This window comes from Dermacentor albipictus, chromosome 10 (assembly GCF_038994185.2).
Source record: "Dermacentor albipictus isolate Rhodes 1998 colony chromosome 10, USDA_Dalb.pri_finalv2, whole genome shotgun sequence".
Classification (NCBI taxonomy): domain Eukaryota; kingdom Metazoa; phylum Arthropoda; class Arachnida; order Ixodida; family Ixodidae; genus Dermacentor; species Dermacentor albipictus.
Genome location: NC_091830.1, coordinates 22,938,578 through 22,955,639, shown reverse-complemented (window position 1 = coordinate 22,955,639; position 17,062 = coordinate 22,938,578). Strand labels below are relative to the sequence as shown.

Sequence of the window (17,062 nt, the reverse complement as noted above, 5' to 3'; positions counted from 1 at the left end):
CGATAGATCCCTGCGGGAACTTGCTGTAGCGAATATGTGACATTATTCCTGGCATTTATATAAAAAGTTTATTGAGGTGAGCACCACTTTTCCAACGCACACAAACACACACACACACTCACACGCACTCTCGCGCACACGCACACACACACACACACAATTTTCACTGCAAAGTGGTGTCACCATAAATAGTGCTATTTATAATAATCAGGCAACAATTCTTCTCTAGGGAACAAAGAGTAACTATGTGCACATTTTAACTAAGTATACTGCACCCGCAACAAGCGAGCTGCTTGTTAACTGCTGGCATAGTTTCATGTTTTACTGGCGGAAGGTATGAAGCATTTATTTTCAACTAGTAAAGCCCCAGAAATGCAGTATCTAGATTACAGAACATATTGAATGCACTTCGATCTGAATAATGTTAGTAGTCCTTGATCATCAAATAGAGGAAACAAAAGCTTGCACGTGTTGAGTGATAATTCATTTTAGTCCTGGCTGCCCTATAAGCAAACAATCCCAAGATGCCAAAAGCAGCCGGCTTAATATCACTAATCCTTGCACATTCGGGATCGGGAGGGCAGATTGCCACTTCTAATGAGTTGTTTCACCAGAATCGATAAACGCCTGTCACAGTACACTGCCCTCCGTTACAGGTGATGTCGTAAGTATTCTTACGCAAGTTCATATTAACACACCAGCTGTGTGTAGTAATCAAGTTTCGCTAACTGCTATGACGTTGCGCGCCCACGTCGTCTATAGGTGGGTTAACTGCAACAACCAACCAAGAGCTCGTGTTGGTGATGAAAAAGGTCAACGGAAACGCAAAGGCTGTTGGCCCTGGTTAACCAGGGATAAACATACAAGCTATAATGGTATGCTGGAGATGTCAGCTCGGACACTCAGCTGCAGTCAACTATGCGTACTTAACTCCCCAAGCTTGTCATTCTGCTCCTTTTCGTTAGGAAGAAATGGTAGCACGGCCCGCCTAGAGCTGTGTGCTTTGCAAAGATGCTGGTGTGGCAACCGGTCAATGCTCGCCACTCTGACCGTTCAACACTAGTTAACGGCATCGTCTTTTTTTTTCTGCAAGTTCTTGCATCGCTTATTTGGTATGATTACGTTGGCTACTGCTCGGGTTATTGACCATGATCACGTTTGCGAAGCGGTCAGCGCATGTACGCGGTCATGGGCCCCTGTGACCTCCTTAGAGAGGTCATGAGCCCACTTGTCTAAAGACCGAGTTGGATTGCTCCGGCCTAAATTGTTCCATGTACTAGCATTAGGGATTGTCTATGCTTATATCGGAATAAAAGAAAACGACAGACTATGATTTTGCGACGCTGGCATCTCGAAAAGATACGTATAAACTTTTCTTGGTGGTTAGACATCGTTGTTGTTCTCTTGTTGTACACTTTACTATACATTATGCTTTCTTCCAGGGTAGGCTACCACTCTGCCATTAATTGGAACTTAGATATGACATGAAGGAAAGTACATTACGTCTTTAGGCTCTGAACTCTAAGAACGCATATTATTAGGAACTTTAATTCTCGATGGTTAAGGATAAGCCATGCCGCAGTTGGTTTTATTAGAAGATAGGCTTCTTTCTAGAAGTGGACGATATTTTCCGTTGTCAACGCTTCATGGTCTCGCTTGAAAGTTTACTTAGCACATGTCAGTTACGTAATTAGAATGTAAACACTTTTGAGACCCAACAACTTCGTTAATGATTGCCGACACACATTTTTATATTCAGGAAAAACATTTTTCGGTCAGCTGATATCTCTAAAGAGTATTTAGGTAACGCGAAATCAGGTAAAATGAAACAGCAAGGTAAAACACCAGCAAAAATGTTACGCACGCGTTATCTTATTTTGTATGTGCGTATATATATTTAACTGATAATATCTAACAAGCCCCTAGTAGGGCCTGCACCTGAAGGGTGGGTAACAATTAAATAACGGCATGAAAAAGTACATCATGTAAGTGCATGATGCTACCTAAATTGTAAAAAAGTTCTGTCATTATATGGAGGAACAGCATGTAAAAATACGGAAAATAGGTAATTTTCAAGAATTATGCAAAAATTTCTGTTAACATGAAGTAATGCTCCCTTCTTTAAGTTTTCCGTACGTTTCTCCTGTAATAATAAAGTGGCTGCGCTATTCTGTACGGAACACACAGAACTCCGTATTTTTGTTATGTGAACATCCCTATTTTCTGCGAGGAAAACTACACAAACTATCTGAATGAGCTCTTGGACAGAGTTATTAGGGCTTTGAGAGTGATTCCAACCAAATAAGGGCTTCATCTAACAGTATACCATCGAACACGCAAACTGTACGGGTTATGAAGAGACGTAGGAAGTATGAGAGTTGGCACCAAAAGCTGCAATAATAGGTCGCGTAGTTCAATGTTTCCGCACCCTCTGCTCGGTTGCAGTTGGCCCCGCATACGGGACTTGTGACGATAAACTTATGAGTAAAAATATGATACGCCTGTTTGCAATGTTTTATCATTATTTGGTGTCAGCGCTGTGCAGTTTATAATGCAGTTTATATTATTAAGTGAAAAAAGAGCGGTGGGCATACGTGCCCATGTAAACAAAACTTTCACCGTTCACGTGCTGGTGCACTGCGAATGGCATTGGTGCTCTGCTAAAGAAATGAAATCACTACAGAAACTCAGGGAGTGACATAGTGACCCTAATTGCATTTACATGTACAAAAAAATGACCTCGAAGAGAATAGGTCGCCTGCAGATCCAAGTACGACGGCCAGACGAAATTTCCGAATGCCAGAAGAACCTAAGAGGGAAAAGGCTTTAATGAACGGCTCAATATTTGCATACAGTTTAGACCACTATATTATAGAACAATATATCTCCTCTCTGTTAATAACTGTCTATTCATTGACACAACACGATTACGCATAATTTACAGTGTTAATGTGATGTCAATGCTTACAGTAAGAGGTAATCACAAGCATTTGGCGCTATATCTTCAAGACCGGTGAGCAAGCATGTTCTTGTACGGCTGGAAGTTCGCAAACAATGAGCAATATGTATGCAAACTACGTGAAGGTACAGAAGGTGAGGGACTTAGTACTGTGTTTACTAAAAGGAAAGTAAAAGAAAAGCCCAGTGCCGAGTTGGCGTAATGATTCAACCTTTATTTCTTTTTTGTCCGAACATGCAAAACAATTTGTTCTACGATCTTTATTCTAAAAGAAAGTTATGCAACAACACATTATTTACGCGTTCATTACAAGTGGCAACCCACTCGATCGCTCGTACACTCGATCACCTGGTTGACCTCCTTGCCTTTTCTCTCCTTGGTTTCTTTTTAGAAAGTGTAATACTTGTGGGGGATCAAGTGTTCTCCTCTTTCAGAGTTCAGTTATTTGTCAAGCAATTATGTTACTGTTCCAGCAACTATAGCTGATTTTGTTTTGTTCTCCGTGCTCATTGAATGCAACACCAGGTCGCGCTGCGCACAGTGCTTCCAATCTCGAAGGATTTAATGGGCGGCTGACAAAGCTGCAAATGTGTATTGAGTCGGCTTTTATAGTTTTCTATTGTAAAAAAGGCAATGATGTCCTAACTTGCACTCATGAGTGGAGAAAGGCCCCAAGGAAGAGAGACTGACGCATCGTGAGCGATGAACAGAAGCGAAAGGTTCGGAGCAACCTTAGAACAGAAGGAAATGTAAGGATAGGAGCAGCTAAGTACACGGTTAGGAAAAATTGTTATGTGGTCGGTATGAAGAGACTAATAAGGTCATGGGAGATGTGCACACCAGGTCATTTAAAACAATTTACACAAGTTCTGCTGAATTATTTATACTGTAAGTTGGGGAAGAGAAGTCAGGACGTCAGTGGAAACTGCAATTAGCATGGTTACACTTACACTTAGTGTCATAAGCACGTACCATTTTATTTCACTTGTTCAAGCACAAGGACCCATGAGTGTTAGCTGCCATTCTATATTGATGTGGATGTTCTGGAGAGTTCAAGCACCGGCTGACCCTTTAAAAGGTGGTAGGCAAAACAATAATTAGCAAACGAACTCATGTTAAAGAAAATACTTAGAGCTAGGTCATTTGTGCAACTAAGAAGATATGTGGCGCATGAACGGTGGCTAGGAGTACGTCATATAATATAGAGGATAGAAGAAAACAGTGTGATTTCACGTGGACAAATTCTTGATCTTTGGTTAGAATACAAAATATGAGGGACAGATGTAGGTTTTACCAGGAAAGTAAGAGACGAGAATAGGGCACCTTATTGAGCAGGGGTCTTCTCAGAGTCTAAGCAAAAAATAAGTACAGAAATGTTGCACCACAGGAAAGAGTGAATGTTGTGGAGGAAGGCAGCGAATTGAGTTTCGCAAGAGACGTATGTACTGAAGCCATGCTGGTTAAGGTGAACGAAGCTTTAAGTGAACAGCAAGTTAACAACTTTAGCATAAACACCATGGTTCACAATTTTTGAGTAGATGCTAGTAATTGACGCACGACGATAATTCCAAAAGTACAATTTAGGGCATTGCTTGAAAGCTTGGTAGATCTTACTAATCCACCACTCAAGGGGTACAGATGTTAAGGGTCTGTTGAAGAGGTTTAGCTAGAAATCGACTAGAAAAGTGTTTAGTTCTTTTATGTATTTTCGTTTTGATACCGCCTATTCCTGTTGCTGTTGAATTCTTTAGTGAATCGATAACCTTCGTGATTCCATGTGAATCAAAAGTAGTACTCTCTTGACGGCGTAATTTAGAGGTTGGAAATTAGGAAGACTGCCCCTGGGTTCGTTAGCAAATATATATGGAACAGAGTGTCTTATTCAGGACTTCAGCGACTTGCTTTTCTGGGAGACTAATGCCAAAATTGCCCCAAAGTGAGACGTTCTTTGAGTATTCAAAATTTATGGTTTTCCAAATAACTCGTTCCTAATTATATTACAAAATTTCTAACAATTTCCTTTTTACGTCGTCAAGACAATATTAAAAAATAGTTAGGGCCATGCACACCCACTTTTTAAAGTTTATCGATTTATGAATTGAGGGAGAAAATTTGAAGTCTCAAGGAAATGCGTGGGCTATGAGCAAAACAGCCAGTGAGAAGTACATGTTATCTTTATCACCAAGTGCACTTTAACATGCGTTCCAAAGCAGGAGGCATAACGGGTTTGAATCCCGAAAGAAAAAGAAGGCGACAACCACGCCACGGATTTGAGCCCGCCACCTCGTGCTCAGCCTGGTCTGGTTTTGTGCTATGGTTTGTTTGCATACGAGCGTATCTCTGTGCGTATGTGTATTGTTTCTTAAAACTTCATTCGCAAATTCGAACAGAAACCCTTCTATATAAATTACTAGGCAAACTCCTCGGTTTTCTCGTTCGTACAGATCACCCTTAATATAACATTCACCCCGATGACCAAAAAGTTTGTGCTACGGAGCACAACGTAGCCGGCTCAATTCCCAGACGTGGCGGGCATATTTTGACGCAGGCGGAATCAAACAACGCTCGCCTCCTTATGTTTAGATGCTTTTTTAAACATTGACGCTTGTGCATCAGGTGACACGTTGTTACAAAAAAAAAAAATATAGGAAGAAGCGTCCGCCAAATGTCCTCGCTACAGAATGCAAGCTCGGTCTACGTTGTGGTACATATCTACATATTCCGTCTCTTTGTCTCTTTTTAATGCTCTACAGTCACTCATTTCGTATCTTGCTCGTATCGTACGTGTTTTACACACAGCCGCTTCAACCATGTTTTGTTGAGCATCAACGCTTGGTTAGCTCTTTCTTGTTTCAGTGTTTGACACTCTGCAATGCAACTTTCACCTCGATTTTCTTGTTGCTCGTTCAACCTACCGCGAGGCAGAGGGCCTATCAGGCCCGAGATCTTGCGGCGTGAAAACACACGGCCGAGGGTGAACGACGCACTCGAGTGGCCGGTGGCTCTTTGCTCCGCCTGCGTTTCCGATTCTGCTCTCCTCACTCTCGAACTCAGGCATCTGGCGGAGTTCGCGACAGTTAATCTAGATGGCACATCCCACACTGGTAACGGATAATTATAATTATTTTTGGCTATGTCCATCGTTGTTCACTATTGTTGCATTTTCTCAGCATGTAGAGTTGTTATTTCGTACCATTTCCATGTTTATAGAGCATCTTCATGTTTCTAACCCGGCAGTATTGTATCTTAAGCGGTTACGAGATAATGAGACCCTAGATACGCCAAGCCTGTTTGAAGTCAGCTACGAAGACCTGGCCTTCAAGAAAATTGTGGCACAAACCATCCATGATCATCGTCGAGGTCAGCGATAGCATCCTTGTGCGACCTGCTGCATCTCTCCATTGCATACGTGATTCGCAAAATATTATAGCACATCAGGAGAATCAGGAGACACGCGAAGTGGAAATCTCCATGGCTACCACAAAGCCAAATGACACTACGACATAGTACATTTTGCAGTAATCACAGCACCCCAGTTTGAATTCAGCAGCAATGCCCACAATCCCTAGTATCCTGGCTGCAGCTTAGTTGGAATGGTTATCCAACAAGCGGCCGCACTTGACACGGGCTTGTCTGTTGCTGATGGAGTTCTCTCAATTTAATATATTTAAGACTTCATAACCTTTATGTAATATTGGCACGTTCTTGGTAGGAGATACACCAGGAATAGGCACATATCCCTATCACATACGCCGTGCCGCAGTTGGTTGTTTCGGCACGCACCCGGTGCCTCATACCCAGTGCCGAAGCTTTTTATTCGGGAATATGCCCAGTGGCCCATGTCTGCTCAACAAGGCAGCAGCCAGCGCACACCTAGTGGCCCAAGTTGCCTCTGCTCTCATAAATTACCAGAAGCATATCAACCGCAAGATGACGCGAAAAGCAAAAGAAAGCCTTTGCTATAAAATGTCATGATGGGCAGGAGCACTTTAGAAGAACTAAGTCATTTCTATCACACGCACTTCAGTTTGCATGGTACTTTGTAGATGTATGCCAGCAAACATGAAAGCTAACTGGAAAAAAATGGTAAGGCAAGACATAAATGACGCAGCGCGGTTGAGCCAGAAGTTCAGGCAACGCGTGAATAATGAACGTCTCGCGAACGTGGCCAGGGAGACCAACCGGAGCCGAAAACATTTCCAAAAGCGAAGCTTGCTTTTCACGTTACCCTAACTTTGCGTGCACTTGCTGCTGATGTACTGCAGGTACCAATTCTTGTGCAAGCCGACACCGGACATAATACAGGTAAAGGTGGCACCTGGCAACAAGTGAGGTGCGTAAGTTCTTTTTGCTTTACGATTCAGCGCTGAAAAAAATTAAGGTCCAGTTTGGTTCCACTTGGTACATAAATAACATTTTTTTATCGTTCTTTTGGGGAGGGAGAAGAGAGGGAGGGTAATGATCTGTGCCGAATCGATGATCTTGTTTAAAGAAGCGCAGGCAGTCAAATTTAATCTACAACCCTGCCAGTACGGTGTCTCTCGCCATTCTAGTTTTTCTTCGGATCGGTAAAGCCGAAGACTCAAATCGATACTAACCAGCCGCTTCCTGAAAATGTGTGCCCTGCATTCGCAGTCCGCGCTGTACGCAAACGCCCTCGCGCAAGCACCATTACTCTACGCGCGCAGCTGCTCATACATCGGACCTGTCAACAGCAGCCACCAGGTGCACTACGAGATGGGCCACTCGCGGTACCAGGTGCAGCGGACCCCTCCGCAGGTCCTCGTTCCCAGCCTCGCCCTCGCACCTCGTGGTCAGCGGCGGGACCCGCTGTGTTAACCCGCATGCCGCGATGTCGCGGTCAGCGGGAGAAGACCTTGAGCGACTTTCGTCCGGTCAAACTTCATTTCCGCAGCGGACGACCCCGAAATCTATCACGCCCACGGGGAGAAGGGCACTGAACGAAGTGGAGCTGCCGCCCGCCGAGCGCTTTCCCGCGTAGGGGAGAGGAGGGGGAGAGGGGAGCGAGAGGTTAATCGCCCGTGCGAGAACGTTGCCAAGGGGCCAATGACTCAGCAGTACGTGTTGTTGGTGGGCTAGTCCGTTGATAGTGAGCGATTTCAATGCGTTACGACCTGCGGCCAGTTAGCACAAAATGAAAATAAATAGAACATGGGACATGGTGCAGCGGCTGTAGCGGTACGCGGATGCTTAGACCTTAAAACGCGGCGCATGCCAGCGAATGGGAATCGGCCATCCGGCGAGAAGCTATTTGTTGGTGTTGCTGCTGCTTTCCCTCGTCGTTATTAATTATCATCACGTTATTGTGCCGCAGTATTTTGTTTCTTTTTATTGTCATCGTTAATTGCTTGGTTTATTTGCTCCAAAATATTCTTACTGATCATGCCCTAACTCTGTGGCTCATAACCCACGAAATGGATTGGCTATTAGTTGACAGGAATTGGAACTATAGTTATTGAACTGTAAAGAAAAGCATCAATGAACAATATTGAAGTCGGAGCATATGCCTGCATGCACCGCATGTGAAATGCTTAATTAGAATATTGACACTACTACCTACTCACTCTGCAAATACTCAGAATTCCAACCCTAAAAGCATCAATCTCCCTGAACCATATTCAGAAAAATAAGCTGTTGCAAAGCAGCAGAATGACATAAAGCAAAAGCTGTCGATACGAAAAGGGCCCCTATCGTACGCACGTCTGTAGTTTCTACTGCCACGTAATATTGTGCATAACAGCGCAAGTTTTAAAGGCATGTTAATGAAAAAATAAATTGAGGTGTATGAATAAATTTGCCTTCTACAAACAAAAAAGGAAGCCAACCTTCTTCGCTAAAGTATGGCTGGTAAGCCGGAAAAGACAGACGAACGACAGACGTATGACGATGCCGCCTTCAACGTTTCAGCACCAGCTCCACGTGACGTAAAGGACCTGACGGTGTCTTTTTTGGCTTGTTCTTTCTTGAAGAATATGGACCACATTGTATTCGGAGTAATGCAGCCATGGGCTGAAGTTGAACCTTCAAGAACGTCCACTGCACCAAAGGCGCGCGAATACGAACAAATCGCACTGACCTATGGTATTCAAATTTCCAGCGTGGTATCGGAAAAAGTGAAAGCTTCAGTTTCATTTCCCTCTGCAGTGTTTAACATCTTACCCCAATCTTAACGACAATATATTTCCGAGGGAATACTTCATCAGTGTAAACTGTTTGATTGGTTGTATTAATTGCACATTCAAGCTTAATTATTCGCGCGCTATCAGTTTCACAGCTTCGCAAACTTTAGGCGAAGCAACTGCACAAGATTACGCATCACAGCTCTTCACTTCAGGGAGCTACGGCTATCGTAAGCTTCAAACAACAATTTAAGTCTCGCCAAACCCAAGGAACCCTCGAAAAACTGCGACCCGCCCATCGCATTAATGTACCTTGACGATGAAACAAGAAATATCGAAGGCGGTGAAACGACCGAAACAGAGATATCATTCTTACAAACTCTTAAAGTGAGGTCGGGTCAACGCGGTCATATATATGCAGATCAGAGACCCCTTGAACCGAACATCGCGTGCTGGCCACGTGCTGCAAACGAGCGCCCAAGGGCGGCGTGGTTACTCGGCGCGGTTTAAGGCCCCTGCAATTAGGTCGTAAAGAAGCCCGCGGTTCGTGATGTAGCAGATGCCGCCGCTGCGGCTTAATAGGAACGAACGCAAGGAAACTGCAGGGAAGATTCATGCCCAGCTGTCAGCGAGACGCGACGAGGAAAAGACCTGGAATGATGCCGCCGCAAGAAATATTACTACTCCGCGTGTGTTAACATTCACGAGCTGCATCATCGCTTTCTTCAGGCTCACATCGCGCTGCATTAACCTGATTAGCTCCTAACTACGGATCGCTCATTAGGAAGATTAACCCTCGAAGAGTTAATTAAGCTGCAGCTATCTGGTTACCCACAGTTTAGCCTTGGTCCCAGGCGTTACAAACTGGCATTTTATCCGAGCTCAAGCGTCGGAGTTAGTAGCGAACAGCGTGTCATGTGTCCACTCTCCCCACCGGCCACGGGAAATCTTAAGCACTAAAAAAGACTTTGGCTAAAGCACTCTTCCTGAGGCCAGAAAAACCGTACAGGAGCTTTTTGAAGCCGCCTGGACAGCGTGAACGCCCGTAAAAGTTAGGCAAACAATCTATTGTGAATGTATTTACACTTACTTCCTCGGCAGTGTCTTTCTCATCTTTCATTTTGCTAACCTGCGTTCCCTCTTTTATTGCTTTCACAAGTGAAGCGTAATCATTCAGGCATGACTCCAGTGAACCTGCTTTACTTTCCTCGTATTTTCGCCTATCTAATGGTGTCATTAAGCGTAATTAGTACACTATGGACTTTGTCTTTATCCTTCTATTTGCCGCATGTATGTTGAGCAGTGAGGAACAAGCCTAAGATTAAACTGCATTGTTTCGCAGGTATTCTTTTTCTCGTTTGATTCTCAGAAGCACCTTCAGGTTCCCGTTAAATAGCCCATGTTTCTAACAGAACCATACTTCTTCATTCAGAAGCGCAGAAGTGCCACCAGAGAGAGAGACGGAGGAAAAGGGAAAGGCAAGAAAGTTACCCAGAAGTAACCTTCCTGGTAATAGTGTTGCCTTTAAAAACCTTAAAAGCCATAAAAGATTAACCTATTTCGGTAGCGACGCTAGACTCCAACCACCGAGCCCAACAAGAGGACGCTATGATACCCGGAGCAGTCGCAGACGCCAGCTGTACATAACTATTATAACCCGATATAGCATACACGAGATTCGATACTATACACCGGATTAACCCTTGCTGCCTCGGAAACAGGAAGTAAAACAAAGTGAGTAGAAGACAAGACAGATGTAAAAGAAAAGAGAAAGACGAAGGATGGTGAGAGAGAAGCGGGACACTCAAAGGCGACTACCGATTTTCCGCAGATGGGTTAATCCGGGGGCGCCGTCTAGGTGAAACGGAGACTGAAAAATTTTATTGCCTGCGCCGAGGAACCACGGACCTCCAAACTCCCGGCATCAGCTCAACCCCCAGTATCGCCCTTTTCCAGACACGGCTCAGCGGCACACGGGCAGACGCGGGAGGATCCAACTCTCGTGTGCTCGGGTCCATGGTGTCGCAACACACCAATCTCTTGCGCGTGCAAACACTCCGGTGGGCTGGGCGTATTCGGCGTGAATGTTTGCCGTCCGGTAATTTTAATAGATGCCCACTTGTTCGGGTGCGCTGCCCTGGCTCTGCCTGCAAAGCGGGGGCACAGAAGCCTTCCGCGCGCTCAGAGATGGGATCACGTGTTAGGCTGAGGCGTCTCCCTTCAATTCTGTTGCGCAGTGCTTCTTTTTAGCTCTTTACTCGCTGCATGGGGAATCTCTCGCTTGGCAAACAGTCGACAGGATTGCGCGCAATCTGCACCTGTCAAGTAGTAGTGCCTATAGCATGGAAGAGAGACCCGGCGCTATGCTGCGAAATCGAGTGAACGCAAGTGGTCAGTGCTGCAGCAACCTTCAGAAACGCCTTGCAAAAAAAAAAAAACGTAGCGTCATACTATGGACTAATACATGGACTAATAGAGTGCTTTGCACAAGTCGGGTCAAGAAATTTGCGGGCTGCATGAGAGGAGACACGCTCATTTACCAAAACTTAACAATTCGACAAAAAATGGGTCCTTACAATCGCTCTGGAAGTGATGCGCAAGAACTGGGCTTTTTGTGCACCGGAATGACTGCGATAATTCTCTCCTTTCAGAATTTTCTTTGTCTTTTTGGACCACAAGGACTGTTGTCGATCCTCAAATGAATTAAACAAAAACGAATACTGAACAACTTGGAATATTGATTTCTTGAATCAAATACAAATCGCATAAGAAAAAAAATTAACTAACCAATTCACGTTCCAAATTTAGAATATTCGCACATGCCTAGCATCCTTCGCTGCGTTTACATGCAAATATTTATTGCTTTTGGATGAATAGTTTGCCAAATTGCTGTAGTTATAGGCTACTATTTATTATGCCGAGTTTTTATTAAAGCTCTATTTGAGAGTCGATACTTGCGTTCATTGTGTCTTCCTTTCCATTTTGTGAATTTTTTTTTCTTTTTGGTTCCAGTACCTAAGAAATGAACTTCATACCAAATGATGCAGCTCCCTGAAATGCCTAACATCACTCGACCAATCAGGGAATTTTACGACGAGCTGAGGGGCTCCTAAAGCGAAAAGAAGTCAGGGGTTCAATGCCTTCCATACCTTTGCAAATTGCGCGAAAAATCGATATCGAAACGTTACAAAACATTGGGCCACAAATATATAAAATCAAATGCAGCAATGAAAACGGTCCGAAGTTCGGTGGAATACAGTTTGGCCAGGTAAAGTCATCGCTAGAAAGGAAGCGGGTGGCTGATTATAATCAATACAAAATGACGTTTAGAGACCTCCACAGATCTCATCACATTCGGTGGTTCATATTCCTCACGTAATTTGAAAACGTCGTCGTTTTGTTTGATTACGGTCAGTGACCTGCTTTATTCACAAGAGCGATGAAAACAAATGTGCGCAGATGTGCGCAGTGCGAGGTCTCGTGATAACATGATATGCGTACATAAAAGCGGGGTCAGCCATCGGAGGGGTCATTGCCAGTTACCGGGTCAGTTGCTCCTCACTGGGAGCGCAGTTTATTGCCCGGGCAATTCTCGAGGCGCCCGTACACATCCCAGATTCTTGCTTAGCTAGTTGATGAGTCATTACTACTCTCTCGTCGGGCATCGAACAGGCGCAACGATGCGATCTTGCTGTCTGCGCTGCTTCCTTGTCTTTGCGCTTGTGTTTGTGACTGCTATATGCTGTAGTGCAGCCCATCCATCGCGTCACACCGGAATGCCCGCACAAGCCGCCAGAGGTCGTTACAATGCGCATTCCTGCGGCCGCGCCCACCGACTCGCCCTAATATAAGCGGGTTCGTGCATTCTGATGGAGGCGCTGCTGTGAATCCGGCTAAAGCACCCATTAAGTGTCACGGCAGCACCAGTTTTTAGGAAGGGATCGGCATTCATTTCGATCCTTTCTTTTTTTACCCCACAGACGCATCGATTGCGCCTCTTTCTTTTGTTTAATTTTTGGCCCCGAATGCTAATTACCTCCGCGCTGTGTTTATGAGAGAAATTCCACCCGTGCACTTCTTTCTTCTATATCGGCATTGGAGGCTCTCCTTTGAGCATAGGTCAGAACTGACCGGTGAAACTTTATTATACCTGAATCTTATTTAAAAAGAAACTTTATTATTAGCTCCAGGCGCTCGTATAGTAACTTTGCTCTTGCGACAATAATATACGCATGTGAAAAACCAGTGACTGTGTTTATGCACAGAAAAGTACATTATCTGCTCTAACGTCAAGGTAATCGGAGAGACCTTGCACTGTTATGCCCCACATCTGGAACGAACTCATGTGCCCGTTGTTACACGAATGCGAACTGTATCCTACGAGCAAAAAAAGAATTGTTTTAAGGTTTCAGGCCTCTAATAAACATTATGTTTAAGAAAATCTACATAATCCTTTCGAGATTTGAAATGCAACGCGTCTTGCTGTGACTACGATTTTTTTAGCTTGAAGGAACATATAAATATTAATAAATTATCTCATGTTATTGAGCGGCTTCTTTGATTTGCTTGGTCCAATTTCGATTCATCCGGTCATTGTGCATGAATTTATTGTGTCATTACCGAAACTGATCGCCTGAAACAAAGCTCTTCGAGGTGCGGGTTTCTTCCACAGCCAGTTGCGTCAACGCCCTAGGCGATAGTTCGCTAAGTTGGGAAATAAGTAAACAAGACTACCTGCCGGCCTGCTCGGTCTCACCGAAATGGAATTGCGGTGATCGGCTTCCTCGCGTCGTGACTGCACAGGTGTCATTCCACGCTCACGTCGCCACACAGATAACGCTAGCCGCAACACTGGGTTCACGGAAACTCCCGTCCCAGAGATTTGTTATCTATTTTCTCCACTGCATTCTCAGTGAAGTCAATACCAGCGGGACATCTAATGAAAAAGGGCGTCTTTTCCAAGAACACTGTTCGCGGTGAGGATTCGAAGCAGTGCAAAACTGCCGAAGGCTTCCATGGGTTCATTTTGCTCCCGCGAACAATGACTTCGACGATAACAGCGCCAGGGCATCCGGGCAGTGGCTCCACTCTTCGGCTTTTTTACTGGGAATCGAATAGATGTGCCGTCTTCGGAGGAAAACTTGTGAGTAATGACATCAAAGTTGAGCCTGCAAAGCTAAGTCATTTCTGCGCACAACCTGCGGATTGTGACAAAAATCACACGGACCCTACACGCATGACAGACAAAATGTCGCCGCGCCGGGTCAGTGACTCCGCTAAGCAGCCCCAACGTCATGTCCCCCTCAACATGACCTACCAACCAAAGTCGTAGATCGAGTGAATGTTTACAAAAACAATGCACAATATTTATCTTACCTCGGGCGTCAATGTTTGGTGCTGGGTTAAGGTAGCACAATGTTTCCCTCATCCCCGAGCCCCAGCGTTCCCTCGCTATAACAAAACTCACCTCTTCCTCTTTTTTTACATTTGCACTTCTTTCAACTTTTACGCATCCCCTTATTTTACTCCCCCATTAGCGTGGGGTGGATTGAACAATGTATTCCCTACTAAGGAAAGTAGTTGTTGCACTGACGAAGTCCCCTTTTGCACCCTCGGAAAGGGTCTCACTCTTTGGAGTCTTATGTTGTCCCTAAAGAACAATGGTCATTTTTTGCATGCCTTTACTTTTACGCTGCTTGCCCGGTACTTCCAGGACAAGAACGGGATGCGGGTTATCACAGTCGCGTAATATTCTTGACAGGAACGAAGCGGCTGAGTTATCAAAAGAAGCAAGGCAAGCAAGACGTATGGCGATCATTGTTTGTAGACAGGAAGCACACCAAATGACGTAAACGTTTCTTCACAGTGCGGAATCGTTGACTCCCGGCGTATTACTTGTCTCGAACACTGTCGATTATATCGACAAGCTACGTCTTGTTTGGATCACTAACCGCTGTCACTTTGTCTTCGCAGGCGTGCGAATTCATCAGCCAAGTTGTGGTTCATGTTATCAGGGAGAAGGGGAAAGAATTGGTTCGCCGGCGCCCCAGCTGAATGAGTCAGTTAGCCCACCGAAGAAAGTACACCTGTGACGACAGAATGCGTAGCTTTTAGTTTCGATGGCTCCATCTGTTCTACTTTGGACTTCAACTTGAACGGAGGCAAACTGTGCATGTACTCCTTATGCTCACGGCCACATGTAACCTCTAGTTGAGACATAAAGAGAGAGAGAGAGAAACAGAAGAAAGGGGAAAGGCAGGGAGGTAAATCAGAGGGGGAAGTATGGTTTGCTACCCTATACTGGAGAAAGGTGGAGGAGGAGGTAAAAGGGTAGGAAAGCAGAGAAAGAGAAAGAAAAGATAGCACTGACATGCAATGAAAGCTGGTACTCCAGTAGGTACACACAAAGTTCTTCGGTAGCAAAAAACAAAATTCTAATGGCTCGCGGTGCTTTTCAAGAGCTATCGCTAGCCGGAATCATCATATGCATGAAACAAGGCTGGACAAGCTGGAAGAATAAGAGGAACCGAAAGGCTTGATGCATTGATGTCTTGTATTTGTGTTTCTCTTACTGTAATAGACCACTGATTGGGACTGCACCCAATGCACTGTCTTTCAACTTGGCTTCTCGTTTAGTGCCTTTCACCTGAGAACTTTCATTAGGCTGCTTGCTCAAGACCTTCTAACTCGACCAAACTAATCCAGAAGGCTGGAAAATTGGAGACTCTCATCTAGTGACCAACCATCCAAACAATGAGTGAATGATTTCTGCGGAAGTTAATGAGGCAGTTATAAAATATTTTTACACTTGCCGCAAAGCGCAGAAAACGTCAGTTGCCTGCCAACCATCCTATTTCTACCCAGTGCATTGCGTTTAGCACCACTCGAGGACGTGGACCCACCGTGGCGTTGGTCTCGTCAGCGACGTGTGCACGTGACACGCCCGTACTGCCTGGACCGTCGCTAACAGAGATGGGCACGAGCTTAAATATAGACCAAGGAAGCGTCGCCGAACACGACGCGGTGACACTCCTGGACACTGCCTACGAATGGGATTGCGGGGCTAAAGAACTGGGTGCGGTTGCCCATGTCCTCGCATTACCGTAGGCGTGGCGCCGCATGCGTGTGTGTGTGTCTATATATGCCAAGTGGGTCGGACTGAGATGTAAAGCTTAGGGCTGGCGAAAGAGAGTTCTAGATAGTGGCTCTCTCTTCGACAAGGAGCACGAATCGAAAACGAAATACACCGTGTGTCCAAGCTGACGTTAGCGAAGCTGTTCAACTAAAAAAAAGATGTAAAAAGCACATGCAAAATACAATTACAAAGCCTACGGCATATAGCTGTTGGAGGTCTGACGACCCGCTACCATAGCTCTTAAATTTGAATCTTGTACCGTTTCGCAAATTTTTGTTTTCGTGGAAGAGCATGGACAACGTTAGTTGGGACAGGCTATACAGACCATGTATACTAAGAAGTTGCAAAGGAAAGCAAATTCGTAGGGGTGAGGTGGAGTACGGGTAATAATAGAAGCTCTTCTGAGGCACGATGATTTCGAACCGAAAGTAGGACCACTGAGGTAGGTGATGTCGAGAATCTGGTCTCGGGAAATGTCGCGTGTTCAGAAATAACGAGAAAGGAAACACATCAGACACTTAGCAAAGACAAAAATTCACCGACGACTACAATACTTCTTAAAGCAAAATTTGAGCGTATCTCTATACCCGCTTTCATTTCGCGATTTATTCAGGCAAAGAATTTGAGAGAGACATGTAGCAGAGCCGGGCATGGTCGCAAATCGGAACTCCTGATAAAGCGCATCAGCACTAAATACATGACTCATCGAAGGTTCCAGTGTAATCGGTAGTACCTGCGAGGCTTCCGGACTGTAATATCTGATTCGCCTCGCGCACACAATCACATTACAAAAAGCTTTGGGGGCCACCAAGGAAGTTAAAGAAAAAC

The 17,062-nt window shown here is 44.8% G+C and overlaps 2 protein-coding genes across 2 annotated transcripts in view; one reads left to right on the top strand and one right to left on the bottom strand.

Annotated features, from left to right (window-relative positions):
* LOC135921711 (uncharacterized) overlaps positions 1-7,798 on the top strand; it is an 89,919-nt gene extending 82,121 nt beyond the window's left edge. The window contains exons 4-5 of the mRNA XM_070527632.1: positions 7,225-7,292; positions 7,648-7,798. Coding sequence (XP_070383733.1) covers positions 7,225-7,292; positions 7,648-7,798 — 219 coding nt within the window. The remainder of the gene's footprint in view (positions 1-7,224; positions 7,293-7,647) is intronic.
* B9d2 (B9 domain-containing protein 2) overlaps positions 1-17,062 on the bottom strand; it is a 969,675-nt gene that overhangs the window by 940,847 nt on the left and 11,766 nt on the right. The window lies entirely within an intron of this gene.